A 14,903-nucleotide genomic window follows, 5' to 3' on the forward strand; every position below is an offset into this window, starting at 1 on the left:
TTGTATCTAGAATGCCATATCCCTTATACTACTTCAGAATGTACAGTGGGGAGACAGAAGGCTCTGGAATGGTGTGAGTGAAGCTTGGCAAAGCAGCCTCAGACAGTGCTCTCATAGAGCTGTAGCTTTTCTTGCAAGACTGGACTATGTGTCCACCTTGCTCTGCAAACTATAAGTCACTTATGACCATCTTGGAGGTGACCGCTGTGACTGCTGAGAGGTTTGCAGCATCATTTGGTAAGAGATACAAGAGAGATGAGATGATTGATTGGCTCTTAATTCATGTACTTATTTATGTCCCAACTTGTCCCAGAGAGCATCGAAGGACATAAGACTGCACTGCAGGGAGAGGCATTGATTGCCAAATGACTGTTCATGTCTATGCCCTCTAGACTTGAGCCCACAGATCTTGCCTTATTCACTTATGCACCTAACAGATCTCTACTGCATGTCTACTAGGTAAGAGGCATTGGGCTAAGTGTTGAGCATATCATGATGAGCCCAGGCTGACCTCTTCTCTACCTTCATGGCATCACCTTGGAGAGACAATATTAGCAAATACAAAACAAAACAACAACACACACACATAATAAAGGTTTTAAGAACAGTGAAAGAGGGCAGCCCCGGTGGCCCAGTGGTTTAGCACCGCCTTCAGCCCGGGGTGTGATCCTGGAGACCAGGGATGGAGTCCCATGTCGGGCTCCCTGCATGGAGCCTGCTTCTCCCTCTGCCTGTGTCTCTGCCTCTCTCTCTCTCTCTCTCTGTGTGTCTGTCGTGAATAAATAAAATCTTAAAAAAAAAAAGAACAGTGAAAGAAAAGACATCTCTTTTCTTTTGCCTCTAGCATAAGGCTGGCAGAAACAAGATTTTCAGCGAGCATCTGTTGAAGGAATGTGAAGGAGAACAGAATGTTTGGGATGGACAGGATGGACATCTGGGGGGCTGTGCTGGGGACTTCCACCTTCCCAGCAAAGGTGAGGTATTGTCCATCCCTTGCTTCAGCTGCTCTCCTGCAGCTCTCCAAGCTCATTCTTTCTGGCCGGGACTTCCTGGGCCAAGCTGCTGGGGGGCTGTGAGGGTAGTCCTCTCCAGGGGTGCAAAGCCTGGAGACCTGGCTTTGGCAAACTCTGCTACAATGGTTAGGAGAGGCTTTCCTGACACACTAATCTCCTGAGTCTCTGGAATTTTGTTTACAGGTACATTCCCTGAAGGTTACTTGGCCCAAAACTGGTACTCCATAGTTATCTGTGGGATGAACAAAGAAATGAATGAAGGTGGGTGGGGGATGGGACAACTAGGTGAGGGGCATTAAGGAGGGCACATGATGTGATGAGCACTGGGTATTATGTGCAACTGATGAATTATTGAACTCTACATCTGAAACTAATGATGTACTATATGTTGGCTAATTGAATTTAAATTTTTAAAAAAGTAATGAATAGACAGGTGAACAGTGAGGCTTCTAGTGTGGCTCAGTATGTGGTGCTGAGCTTTGCCCCTGACCTGGCTGGCCTGTGGGGTGCTGTAGGCTACATGGCACCAAAGCTGAGAGGGCACTGCCAGCACTGGCCTTGCTCAGACATCAGTCAATTTCGCTCAATAAATATTTATGTTGGGATTTAAATATACTCTGAGAGTCTGCTGCTGGATGAAGCTGAGGCCAGCAAGAGAAAGAGGAGGCAGTGAGTGCCTTACTGGCGTGTGCAGAGAAATGTACATGTGTGTACATAGGTGGCCTGGTCATGCTAGGCAAGGTGATGGCAAACCAACTCACAAAGAGAGAACCAGACAGTTCACGTAGAAAAATGGGGCGGGCAGGTTGGGGACAGGGCCTGGGAGGGGTGGGTTCTAATCGTGGACGGGAGTGGGCTGGTCGAAGGGAAGAGGGTGGGTCTGACAACAAATCCAGGTTTGCAAAGCTATCACAGAGAAGCACACTTGTCAAGTGTGGACTTTGTGTGTGGGGGGGAGGGGGGAGGGAACAGGGGGTGGAGCTACTTGATGGCTGGGACAGATAACCACAGGGCAGGCATTGTCAATCCCAGTTTGTAGACAAGGAAAGGAGGGGTTTAGGGAGAAGCCAAATTTGACTACCAGTCCACCTGATCAAAAACTCTCCCCTCCCACTGGAGGTGTTTACATAATTCAAGTCTATTAGAAATTGGAAGGCATTCATTATGTTTACTAATCATTCATGTAGCAAACTTATTTCATTTCTTCAATAGTCATTTCAATTAAATTCTGCACATTTATTGAGCACTTAGCATGGGCAATTGACTGTATTTTTTGTTTCAAGAGAAGCATGTCTTATTAAAAAGAGTGTAGCAAACAACGCTGGGCTTAGGCTGGGAGGTTTGGCCTCCAGTCATGCTTCTCCTGGTTGCTAACTGCACGTTGTTCTCTCTCTGCTCCCAGTCTCCACATTCTACAGCTCTGTTATTTCATTCTTCTGGAGAATTGTTTTGCACCAAAGAGCTGACCTTGAAAGTTATTTTTCCTAGGTTTATTGGTGAGATAATGCAGGCTTGGAGACTACGATCTTTCTTCTATTTTTGGCTGTATCTTATTCGAGATTTTCTTGGATTGGTTTCATTTTCTTATTCACAATTCATTATTACATTTTTAATAATAGTCAGCTAAGCTTACCAACTAACTGTTTATTAAATGATTTTGCTCCAAGCCAATGACTCCAGTGGATCCATCAGAGTAGTCATGCATGTTGGGATCTTAGAAATTGAAACTGTTGGTGCACCTATAGGACATATCCCAGACTGATGTGTGAGCTACTCCTCCAATGTTCTCACTGTATCTGGAACTAGGAAGAAGGGGGCTGAAGGCTGATGCTGAGCCCTGTCAAGACCCCTGGAACCCTGTGGACAGAGGGGGAGACTGTGGGCTCTGGGGAAGGATAATTCTCCATCTAAAGCTTCATGAGGATACATGAATGTGGGGATCCCTCCCCCAGTTGAAGGTAGGCTGTATTCTGAGAGCTGCCCCTCCACAGTGCTCTCTAGGACAGTGGAGAGAAGGCCCAGTGAATCCAGTGGATTTTTGTATGGTACCAGGTAGTGCCAGTTTCCTTTCTCCCTGCCATCTCATCTCCTTTCCTAGCCAGAAACTCTAGGGGTTGCCCTCAAGGCCAAAAGCTTAGGTTTGTGTCCTCTGTACCTAGCACAGAGTAAATACTAGATATATGTTTATTGAATTGGACTGAATTAAACCCAGGAACTCCAGAGGTTATGCACTTTCTCTCCCCTCCCATCCTAACACTTGACAAGAAGTCGTTATTAATCTGAAAATTATGATAGAATCTATGTCAGGAAGGAAAGTCAGATGCCTGCAGGAACCAGGCTGGTCACACAAATGCAAAAAGTGACCTGGAGGAAAGTAATGTGGAATAGTGGTGCTTGTGGCTAAGCAGGATTGACATGCTCAGTCTAAGGGGAATCCATTTGAATTCCTAAAAAAAATTTGTTAGCCAAATAAAATACCTTTGATCCAGTTTAAAGGTTTTCTAGTCACATAGCTGTGTACTGAGTGCAGCTCAACAAATCTGACAATGAAGCATGAAGGAGGAAAACATATAAGGAAGCAAGTATGGCAGACTGGCAGATAGGTAGGATGAGGAGCCACAAAGATGCTTTCCCCAGGGTGGTGCTGCTTTGGCCCAAGGTGGGCTCGTCTTGGAGACAACCAGAAAAGGTTTGTGCCATCTATGAGTATCTATGAGTACTCAAAGCTGCACCAGGTAAGATCTCCCCAGGCATGTGTCCCCTAGTGGGCTGTTAGTGGCAGGCCAGTAATTGATAGTAATGAGGGTAGAACCATCATAGCTGGTATTTACCGAGTGATCGCTATGTGCTGGGCATGGCTTTCAGCATTTTTCCCCTTTGGTTTAAAAAATAGACTTTATTTTTTGAGCAGTTTTCAATATGCAGCAAAATTGAGCAGAAAGTACAGAGAATTCCCATCTACTCCTTGCCTCTACATGTGCACAGCCTCACCGTTATCAACACTCCTCGCCAGAGTTGCACGTTGACACAACATAATTGCCCAGAGCCCACAGTTTGTATTAGGTTGCACTGTTGGTGTTGTCCATTCTATGGGTTTTTGACAAAAGTATAATGGCACATACCCACCTCTGTAGTATCATTCAGGAGAGTTTTACTGTCCTGAACATCTTCTAGCAGTGTTTTTAATCTTCTCAGCAGCACTTGTTATAGGCACTTTCATCCTCCTTCTCAGAGGAAGTCACTGAGTTCCGGAGAGAACCGGTGGCTTTCTCAGGTGCGCCCTATTTTATGAAGCTAGTATGCATAGACTCTGCAGGCGGCCAGATGCAATGCTTTGTTACTCTGGGAGGATTAGGCAGCTTTGAACTGAGCTGCAAGACTCCCTGGGTGCCACATGGGAATACACTTGGTCCTACGGCCATCTCAGATGAAGTTATTGGAAGTTGGCTTGCATTTTAGTGGCTGCTATTACTTTTACATGATAGTAAAACTAATGAATGATAGGAAACTTCCAAGATAATAAAATGCATATCTATCCCTCGTTGTATATATATATTTTCCTGTTTGTAGCTCTCTGTTCATCTGGAGTTTCAATTAGCTGCTGGGTTTTATTTTTCCCCCACACATCATATCATGTTTAGAGAACTCAAGTTTTCTTGGCAATTTCCAAAACTACAAAATGGCAATAGATTAGCTCACAAGTAGAGAGTATGTGGTGTCCATACTGAGCAAGTGGATGCTTCACCTTCCGCTTTGGGAGCACTGTGTGCCCGCTGGGGGTTACATCAGGGAGGCTTTAAAAAATGTGATAACAGAACAACAGTACAAATCACCCAGCTCCTTCCAAAAACACGTAATTGAGAATTCAGTGTAGTTTTTTTTTCTTCCCTGAAAATGGAGATATTGTTATGGTTTTAAACCATGCTTACCGAAATTGTTTCTGCTAAACAAAGTTTTAAAAGGAAGGTTGGGGGAAAATCTGAGCATAATTGAGTTGTCAAATCCAACAATATATGTTTATGTATCTGGGCTCAAAACATGTTGACAGTGGTATTTTGAAATGTTTCTCTAGTTTCCCCAAAACAGAGCAGACAGTAAGAAATGAATACCATGTGTGATGGTTGACACATCAACCTGGAGTCTCAAATCTCTGCATTTGCTAGGGATTTGGGATTCTTTTCAGGAGTCAATTTAAAAAACTCATAATTCAACTGAAAGACAACTTAGGGCTTTCAGGTAGAGAAGCTCTAGTTTACAGCATTTTATTGCTGCTCTCAGTGTTTTTGAAAAGACAATTTTTCCCTTCGCAGAACAAGCTTAAAATTAGAAAAATCAAACACCCATTAGAGAAAGCAGATTTACTTTGCTATTAATTGATGTAGAGACGTAAAGCTTCCATCACTCAGGCGGGAGCCTAGCACATCCCCTGCAGACATTTTCAGGGGCCAGTGGGTCAGTGGCAGCCCACTCGGCCTAAACAGGAGCCGTCTGCCTTTCGGAGTGGAGGCTTGAATTTTCAGTGGTAGAAATGCGCTGGGAAGAGGAGAAGCCACATCTGCACACATATCTTAGGGGGTGTGTGACTCTCTCTCTCTTCCCACTTTGTTCTATTTTTTAAAAAGTGAACAACCTTGAAAGTTGACAAATCCACCCTATTCTGGCTTCTCTGTGTGCTGCTGGACAGAAGGTAAAGTAGCATGCCTGTTCAGTAGCCAGCAAATGACTCAGAGAGGGAAGGGAGACTCTGCGGCTGCTGTGAATTAAATACGGAGAAGGAGCGTGGAGGACCAACCACAGACTCGTCTTCTTCCAGAGGCTGGAAAGCAACGCAGATGGGGGTGGGGAGGGCCAGCGGTGTAAGAATCTGTTGAAATATGACCGGTGGTTTTAACTTTAAATAAGCTTTTCTGGCCTGATAGAAGCCCCCTCTCATGTCTCCCGCAGCTTTGATTTTGGAAGACGTCACATTCCTCATTAAAGCAATCACTGTTAAAACATAAAGCAACACAGGATTTATTTCTTCATTAAACTGATGATCCGTATATGAAGCCAATTAACATTATGAGTCTGGTGAACATCAAGTGTAAAGAGGTTAGAGAAAATTAAAAGCAGTCACCTTGGTCTTTAGATAAAGAAAGTACACTTTTAGATTGTAAATTATCAGAGTGTCCAAGCGGGACAGATCGGTGAATTTGGTTAATTGAAAAATACATTTCACCCCACAAGAATCAAGGAAAAATAACCTTTTCGTTTCGAACGTCCTTTTTGGTGGGGGGGGGGGAGCCGTAGCGGATACGCGGTGGTCCCCTTCGGAGCCGAGTGTCAGGGACAGTCAGGAGAAAAAAGGGGGCTCACGTCATCAAAGTTTGCTGTAGGCTTTCGTCTCTACTCGCTTGGCCGCTGGTTTATTCGCTGTTTTGCCCGCAGAAGGGGACCGGCCGCGTGGCTTCGGGAGAAGGACGTCGGGCGAGGCGGGCGGAGGGTCCCGGCTGCTGCGAGCCCGCGCGAGGTTGGTGTTCCCCGGGGCCGCCGCCTGGTCCCTTCGGGAGACGGGGCGGGAGCGGGCCCCGGCCACGGGCTGCGGGCTGCGGGGCTGCGGGGCTGCGGGGCTGCGGGGCTGCGGGCTGCGGGGCTGCGGGGCTGCGGGGCTGCGGGCTGCGGGCTGCGGGGCTGCGGGGCTGCGGGCTGCGGGGCTGCGGGGCTGCGGGCTGCGGGGCTGCGGGGCTGCGGGGCTGCGGGGCTGCGGGCTGCGGGGCTGCGGGGCTGCGGGGCTGCGGGCTGCGGGCTGCGGGGCTGCGGGGCTGCGGAGCTACGGGGCTGCGGGGCTGCGGGGCTGCGGGCTGCGGGCTGCGGGGCTGCGGGGCTGCGGGCTGCGGGGCTGCGGGGCTGCCGGGCTGCGGGCTGCCGGGCTGCGGGCTGCGGGCTGCGGGCTGCGGGGCTGCGGGCTGCGGGGCTGCGGGGCTGCCGGGCTGCGGGCTGCCGGGCTGCGGGCTGCGGGGCTGCGGGGCTGCGGGGCTGCGGGACTGCGGGGCTGCGGGCTGCGGGGCTGCGGGGCGGGAGCGGCGAGCGGGGCCGCGGAGCGCCGAGCGCGCGTCCCGAGTTGACTTGAGCTGGTTGGTGGGGTCGGGAGAGGACTGGGGTCAGCGCCCCACAGCCGGGCATCCGACAGGGCGGGCCCCACAGCCGCGCAGCACAGCCCCGGGGGGGGGGGGGGGGGCGCTGTCCAGGGTCCTGACCGGCCGGGCGGCTGGGGCTGCCCTCCGGCCGCAGACCCAGGAGCAGCCTGGCCAGGCCCCGGGGCACCTCCCGGCCTGGCGGGAATCTGCTTGGGCGGATGCGAGGGAGGGAGAGCGGGGACGGGCGCGTGGACTTCGCTGGCTTTGGGGGCCAGTGAGGCTCGGGCGCCCGACGCGGCGGGTCCCCGCAGCAGGCCCGGGAGCGGCTGCAGCCCCTCGGCCGAGCCCTCCCGACACCTACCTCCCCGGTCCGCTCGACAGGCACCCGGCTCTTGGGGCGCACACGGTGCGCAGACGGGGGGCTGGAACCCGAGGGGGCTTCTGACAGCGCCGGGCGTGCAGGCGTGGCCTCGGGCCCTCGGGCCCTCGGGAGCGGCTCCGCAGGGCAGGGGTCCTCGGAGCGGCGCACGAGGGACACAGCGCGCCAGCCTCGGGCCCGGATCGACACAGGGCCGGCTCTCAGGTGCCCGCGCCCGCAGACGCGGAAGCGGCGCTCCCTGCAGGTGTGGTGCCCGCGGCCGGCGGGCTCCCTGCGCTCCGACCCGAGCCGGCCCCGGCGCCTGCTTCCGCGCGGCGTGGCCTCCTCCGCCGGGCGGCCGAACCCAGAAGGGGCCGCTGAAGTGCCCGGGGCCCTAAGTTGCCTCGGCTGGAGCGGCGCTGAGTTTCCGGAGGGGTCTAAGAGCGGCCCAGGTGCCCGCCACTCTCCCTTCCGGCCCACGAGCCTGCCCCGCGGCGGGGATCCGCGCGTGGGCCTACCAGGCCTTTTGTTTCCAACACGCTGTGTCTTTAAGATCAAGGCTGGATCCTAGGCCGTGCAGGGAGGGACCCGACCGACCCACCGCCTCGCCAGGGCTCCCGAAAGCAGCATTAGAATGTTTATAAAATATTCAATTTATGCAGTCTGTCCAAGAAGCCATCGTCCCAAAATAAAATCAGCAGTCTAGACGGAACACAGACACCAGAACTTATCAACAGTTGTCTGACTTGCATCTTCTGATGCATCTTGAGTGGGTCATAATACCAACTTTATTTTCAGTGGTGCATAAATTAATTACATGCATTTAATAACCAAAATATCATTATATTCCCCCTTTAATATCATAAAGGCTTTCCGCCAGGGAAGCACTTAATAGTGCAGGGGGCCGTAACGGGCTATTATCCTGGTGTAATGCTATTACAGAACCAATTATGCACCATTAGACTTGCTTTTTTTGCAGTTTATGTGATTTGATCCAATCCCGCGCCCCTGACTTGAAAATTTCAGCCCGGTACTTTAGAGTTTAATTTTCACCCAGGCAGAGGGAAGGGCGGTCTCTCTCCGCTGAGTGTCTGCCTCGGATGCATTTTAAAAGTAATTGCGAAGGGTCCCACCGCATATCATTTGCATCAAGAAGCGAACATAAATTCAGGGACCCCTTGCTGAGAACAAAATCAAACTTTCCTTTTGTACAGTCGCTTGGAAAGGAAAGCCGTGTGCAAAGAGTCCCCCCAAAAACCCATCCCGCAGCTACAATTAGCAGCGCTTTGTCAATTCGCAGCCCGGGAGTCGCCAGGCCTCTGACAAGGGCGAGCCCAAATCCAAGCTTTCACGGAGAAAGGTTTGAGTCAGAGGAGACTGGGGGTGGGTGTGGGTGGAGTGTTCAGAAAATGCCTTTTGGGGGTGATGGTGGTAGTGGTGATTGTTTCTATCCTCTTTTAAAAGAAGAAAAACATTTCCGATGTTTGCTGAGAAATGATGGATTTTTTTTTTTTAACACCACGTGGGCCATTTGTAAGGCCCAATAGACCTATCCAAGTTACTCGCTGTAGACAGCGCTGGAAATAATCAGATTAAGGCCAATTATGCGTGAGATTATAAAGGCGAGTGCTGAGCGGCGGCGCGCGCTGTAGACAGACAGCAAGACATCTGGCCACTTCCCGAGTCACTTTCTGGGCCTGCGGGCGCCAGCCGCGCAGAGCCCCGCCCGCTTCCCGCCGAGCCTGGGAGCGGACCAGAGGCGGTCGCGCTCCAGCCCTACCTCGTCCGCCGCCGCCGAGGTACGCGCGCCTCCGACCCACTCACCGGCCCCCGCGGCCGGCCTTGGGGCTCCGCTGCTTGCCCGGCCCGGGCTGCGGCTCGCGCAGATGGCCCGGAGCGCTCGCTGGTCCTGGCTGCGGTGGCCGGGGGCAGGGCTTGCGGCGGGGACCCCAGAGAGCCGGTGGCCGGATTGCCTGGGCTTGGTGTTGGGGCCCGCGAGGTGGACCCGAACCGAAGGGCTGTCCCACGGGGGACCGGGCTTGAGATGGCGCTGCCACGTCCCCTCCAGTCCCCACAGTGGGCTAAGGGAGGGGGGTGGCTTCCAGGAGGAGGGCCCAGGGTGCACCAGGACCAGTCCAGCGCGTGCAGAGGGAGACTTAGCCTTATCGTTGTTTGCTTTGCAGCCAGGCCGGAGCGTCGCGCGCCGTGTTTGTCCAGCGGTCACCCTCCCGGCCACCCTCCCCAGGCCCCGCCGTCCAGCTGATCCGGCCGTCGGCGATGTTTTATTTCCACTGTCCGCCGCAGCTAGACGGTGAGTAAGCGCGGTGCCTGGGGCCGCTCGGGACGCACCCGCTGGCCAGAAGGCTCCCGAGCGGCAGCGTGGCGGGTGCCTGGTGGGGTTCCCGCTCCGCGTGGGTTGCAACCGCCGGGCGGTGGGTACGGGAGCCCCCGGCCTCCCCCCTACATCCCGCTCCAGCCGTCCGCCTTCTCCCCACCTGCCTCCCACCTCCCTCGCGGCCTGGGCGGGTTGGCCCCGGGGCTATTGGCACAGCAGGGACCTGCCGGTCCTCCCAGCACAGATGCTGGTGTCACGCCTCTAATGGGGTCTCCTCCGCCCTGGGGGCCGCATCAATCTTTCACGGTGTTTTGCAAACATCCGGAAAAGCCAAGGTGGACTGGGGAGTTGGCCCTCATCACCCTGATCCCAACCGTGACCATGAAGGACCCTTGGCTAGGCTGCTCTCATTTGGAGCACAGGGCAGTACTGCTCAGGGAAGCTTTAAGGTCTGTTGCTGGCCACGATGACTGTCTGGAACTAGGTGACCCTACCTACCACCACCCCAGGTGCCCTGGTATGGTTTCTTCCCTGTGTCTCACTGCCTTTCTTGACCCCAGATGCCAACCACTCCCTACTCCCTGGGGCAGCCATGGCCAGAGTTTGAGACTCTGAGGGCCTTAGAAGAAATTTTGCCTCAGGATCCCTCATGTGGTTTGGATTGTGCACTAGATTGTGGGAGTAAGTTTGTTAGAAGGGGACAGCTTGGCTTTCTGGTGCCCACATGCAGGGCCTGGGGGACCCTCTGGGTGGACATCAAACAAATGCAAAGCCACACATTCTGAACTTTTAACAGCATCTTCCTCAGAGCAGGAGTCTTAATCTTGCGATACCAAGAACTTTAATAACTGGGAGCAATACCAGGACTTGGCTTTGACAACCTACCTACTCCTTTGATTTATTTGTGGGATGGGAGAGTTTTGGAGGCCAGGAAATGGAGGGAGGCATGGGGGAGAGGCATAGGGGGAGGGCAAAGGTGGTGAGGCACCTCGGGATCGGAGACATCAGAACAAGCTCGTCCACCTTGTCTCCAGTTACCTGGAGCAGTAGCTAAGCCTTAGCTGGCTGGCAAGCACAGGGATTTCAGGCAGTTTGTTTTTGACTTAACCATGGAGGCTTTTAAGAATTCAGTAGAATTTTCTAAAGGAGCTAAGGATCAGTGCTTAAACCCTGCTAGTCCCATCAACATTCCTAAAAAGGGAAGACCAGACACTTGCCTGCATTACACCTCCTTTAATCTCCAAGGATTTGTGCTGCCCTGTTTTATGAGGAAGTTGAAAGGCACAGCCCCTGACACTGTACACCAGGCCTGGAGGGAGATCTTTTGCATGTGTGGAGGACATGCCTTCTCTGCTTTCTGAACCTGGGGTTTGGACTGATTGGTATGACATGGCCCACTCTTGAGGTTAAAGAGTGGAAGGTCAAGATTTGGGTATTTAACAGGTGGTGGGCTGCTTGGGTAACTTAGAGGAAAGCTCTGTTTGCAGAATGGGTTGCAGAAGTCACTTAGGGTGAGTCCTGGCCTGGCCTGTCATGGTCCTGGGGTACTAAGCTGTTGGCCACTCACCTTTCCTTCCCACACCCTAGGCATATCCCACATTCATGCTGATTTTGTGTGCTATGACTAGAAGAAAAGGAGATGTGTCTTATGCACCTTTTTATTCCTTTGCAGATGTGTTTCTGAGCCAGTTTTGCAGAAAGGGTGTTTTATGTTAGTGTAGTATTGCGGGGGAATAGGTGATCTGCTGCATATGGGAAGGCTGAAAACAGACTTTTGGAATATGACATCTCTTTCAGCCTATGAGTTGTTTAATTTTTCACTTTTATTAATCTAGAGAGGCATAAAGAAGAAAGCAAAGCATGGCTCATCATCTCATTTCTCAGATAATTTTACTAATATTGAACTAAAAAGTACTGCGTATACCTGCTTAGGAAATTCAAATAGAAACCTACACATTGAAAAGTGAAATCCTCCTTCTTCACCACCTCTTTTGTTGGTGTCTTGTGATTCCCTCAAGAAAAACACTTTTTTTTTCCTATATGTTATGCCTCATTTACGCTGAGATCATACTGCCACATCCCTTGGGATTTTTTTTTTAACTTTGCAACATATATTTTGAGGATTATTTCATGTCAATATATACAGATCTATGGATTTCTTTTAAACAGCTGTGTAATATTCCATTATATGTTGTACTGATGGGGACTTTGGCTGTTTCCAGTTGTTTGTTGTTGTTGTTTTTTTTTTCCTATGGTCATGTTGCCAGGAATGTTATTCTTTTTCTCGTTTGGCATACTTTAATGTATTCCTGGATTAAATATGTGTATCTGTACTGAAATTTTTGATGAATATTGTCAAATTACCCTGTAACCCCCTAATAAGGCTACACCAATTAATGCTCCTACAAATGGTTAATGAACATGCACATTTTATTACACTCTTAACTGTACTGGTATCATTATACACTTTTTTTTTTTTTGGTCAAAATGGTGAAAATAGTAGTTTATGGTTCTGTTTTGTTTAATTACTAGCAGGGTGTAACATTTTCATATTATCAACATTTCTACTTCCTTTTAAGTAAAAAGCCTCCTCATGTTTTCCTCTTTTCTTATTAATTTGATGGTCCACTCAGTCTTTTTTAGGGTTCAATTTGACACACAATGTTTCACTTGCAGAAATTACGTGCATACATTGTGGAGCAATTGCAGGCCAGCAAGTATAAGTTAGAAGGCTGAGGCAGATCATGTTTGGAGCATCTCAGAGTCTGCATTCCATCCTCACCAATCAAAGGGAGATGATTTGATTTCCTGCAAAATAATGTAAATAAGACTGCTTTGAGGCTGTCCGTTTGAAGTTTCCAATGAGCTGGAGAGAAATCTTTGTAACTAGGGTTTTGAGGAAAAGTGCAATTTGGACAAGATGATGGAAGGGAAGGCTTCAGGAGAGACTGGTATCGTGGCAAAGGATGTAGCACTGGAGAGCAGAATAATAAGTAGGAGGGACCCCCGTTAGTAGACTGAATTTTAAAAAGTCCAGAGGATCTTGCCTCTTTGGGACTGAGGTCTTTCTGAGGGAGATTGCCTGTGTGGCTTACTGGCTTCTGATGCCAAACATGCAGTGCTTCTGAGACCAGAGCCCACAGCAGGTACAGCATTCACTGGCAATTGGGCACTCACTCGTTTGTTTTTCTAAGAAGCCATTGTAGACTGTTGAGTAAATGGTGCATATTTGGAAAAAAAATCTGGATGCACATTTGGGGCAAAACTCTGTTCTGGCTTTTATACGAGTTTTGGGGACTGCTAAGGAGGACAGTGGAAAGAACACCTTTCTTTTTAGGGAAGGGAGAGCAATGGACCCTTTATGAGCCTGGCCAGAGGGTGGGGTGCTCTTTGAGAGTGGCTCTGCTTAAGTCTGCTTGGAATTCAGGATGCTAGCTATTAGTGCAGACCTCTTATTAATTGACATCTATATAACAGATCCACTATGGTGCTGATGAGCTGTGACCAACAGTAATTAATATTCATTTATAAACTTCTTACCTCGTTGTGTCCTAAAGTTCTGGGAGAAATGTGCAGTGAAAGCTCTTAATGTTTTCTCTCCTCTCCCACCCCCAGCAGCCTTGTTGTTTATAAGAAACAAGGGAAAGTAAACTAACAGGTGAGCACATGGGAAGTGTGGAGGCTTCCATGAAAGAATCTGAGGTAGGGGATGAGATCAAAGCACATTGGATGCAAGTACAGCTGGAAACCAAAGGGCAGGTGAAGGCTCTGCCTCAAGCCAGTGATGCTTCCCAGCATAGAGTCCAAAATTTCACAAGAAGCCGATTTGACCTTCTTGGGGGAGGAAGGTCTTCACCTGTCCTATTAAATAAACAGAGTTGATGGGGCAGCCTGGGTGGCTCAGCGGTTTAGTGCCACCTTCGGCCCAGGTCGTGGTCCTGGAGACCCGGGATCGAGTCCCACGTTGGGCTCCCTGCATGGAACCTGCTTCTCCCTCTGCCTGTGTCTCTAGCTCTCTCTCTCTCTCTCTCTCTGTCTCTCATGAATAAATAAATGAAATTAAAAAAAAATAAACAAGAGTTGGGCCTAAAATCAAAGGTTATTGGGTGAGAGAGAGCATGAGAAAGTGGAAAAGAAGGGACCCCCACGAGATCAGCAGAGAAAGATGCCATTGGGGAGACAGGACTCCACCTGGAGTTATCTCCAAACAAGCACATTTATCTGGGGTCGCTGTGAAGACAGGGAGGCCCTCTGCTCAGGCTGACTCAGTTTGCTCCCAGTAGGTACCGCACCCTTTGGCAATCACTCTCCAGGAGATTTCGACGATGGCTTTCTGCGCAGGAAGCAGCGCCGGAACCGGACAACATTTACTCTACAGCAGGTAAGGATGGCCCTCCCTTTCTGAGAGTTAGCTACTTCCTGCCTCCCAAAATATCAGAGTTGGAGCAGCTCTTGTTTGTCTTTTAAAATAAAGCCAACTATGGAAACTGGATCTTTTTGTTTTCTTGAACACTTTGTGTGTCAAGAAATCCATTTGAGGAGAGGGCAGATGGACCTTATGATCCCAGCTAGGAAGTGAAACGGCGATAGTGATCACTTGCATTTGCCTTAGGTTGGTAGTTGGGGAAACACTTCCACATCAGAAATGTCATTTGAACCTTGAGAAATGCAGGTAGATAGATAGATGGGAAGACTGGGGCCCAAAAAACTGACTGTTTTTTGGAAGGTATCGCCGTCCATAAATGGAAGGGCTACAAGTGAGACTCTCATACTCTGTTTTCTGGACCTGGGCTCTCTCCCTTAGATCTGTGCAAACTGGAGCTGTCAGGAAGGTGGCCTGAACACCTCTAGGTAGTTTCTGTGGGACTGACATAGTGAGGGCGTCTGCAAGTTGTTTCTGTTCCCCCTCTGTTCTATGGGGAAAGCTGTGTGGATTGCTCTGATTCCTCAGGCCACCCTCAGAATCTTTGATACCTAAGAATATATTTACATGTAAAAGCATCTACATATCTGTGCTTCTCATTTTATTTCTTGGGTGAGCATGATACCTCGTTATTAAGTCTTAGCCTCTAAGATATCCA

The 14,903-nt window shown here is 50.2% G+C and overlaps 1 protein-coding gene across 1 annotated transcript in view; it reads left to right on the plus strand.

Annotated features, from left to right (window-relative positions):
• The first annotated feature begins 9,764 nt into the window (after positions 1–9,764).
• DRGX (dorsal root ganglia homeobox) overlaps positions 9,765–14,903 on the plus strand; it is a 30,329-nt gene continuing 25,190 nt past the window's right edge. Inside the window, exons 1-2 of the mRNA XM_041737670.1 lie at positions 9,765–9,798; positions 14,106–14,203. Coding sequence (XP_041593604.1) covers positions 9,765–9,798; positions 14,106–14,203 — 132 coding nt within the window. The remainder of the gene's footprint in view (positions 9,799–14,105; positions 14,204–14,903) is intronic.

The sequence above is a fragment of the Vulpes lagopus genome, chromosome 2 (assembly GCF_018345385.1).
Source record: "Vulpes lagopus strain Blue_001 chromosome 2, ASM1834538v1, whole genome shotgun sequence".
Classification (NCBI taxonomy): Eukaryota; Metazoa; Chordata; class Mammalia; order Carnivora; family Canidae; genus Vulpes; species Vulpes lagopus.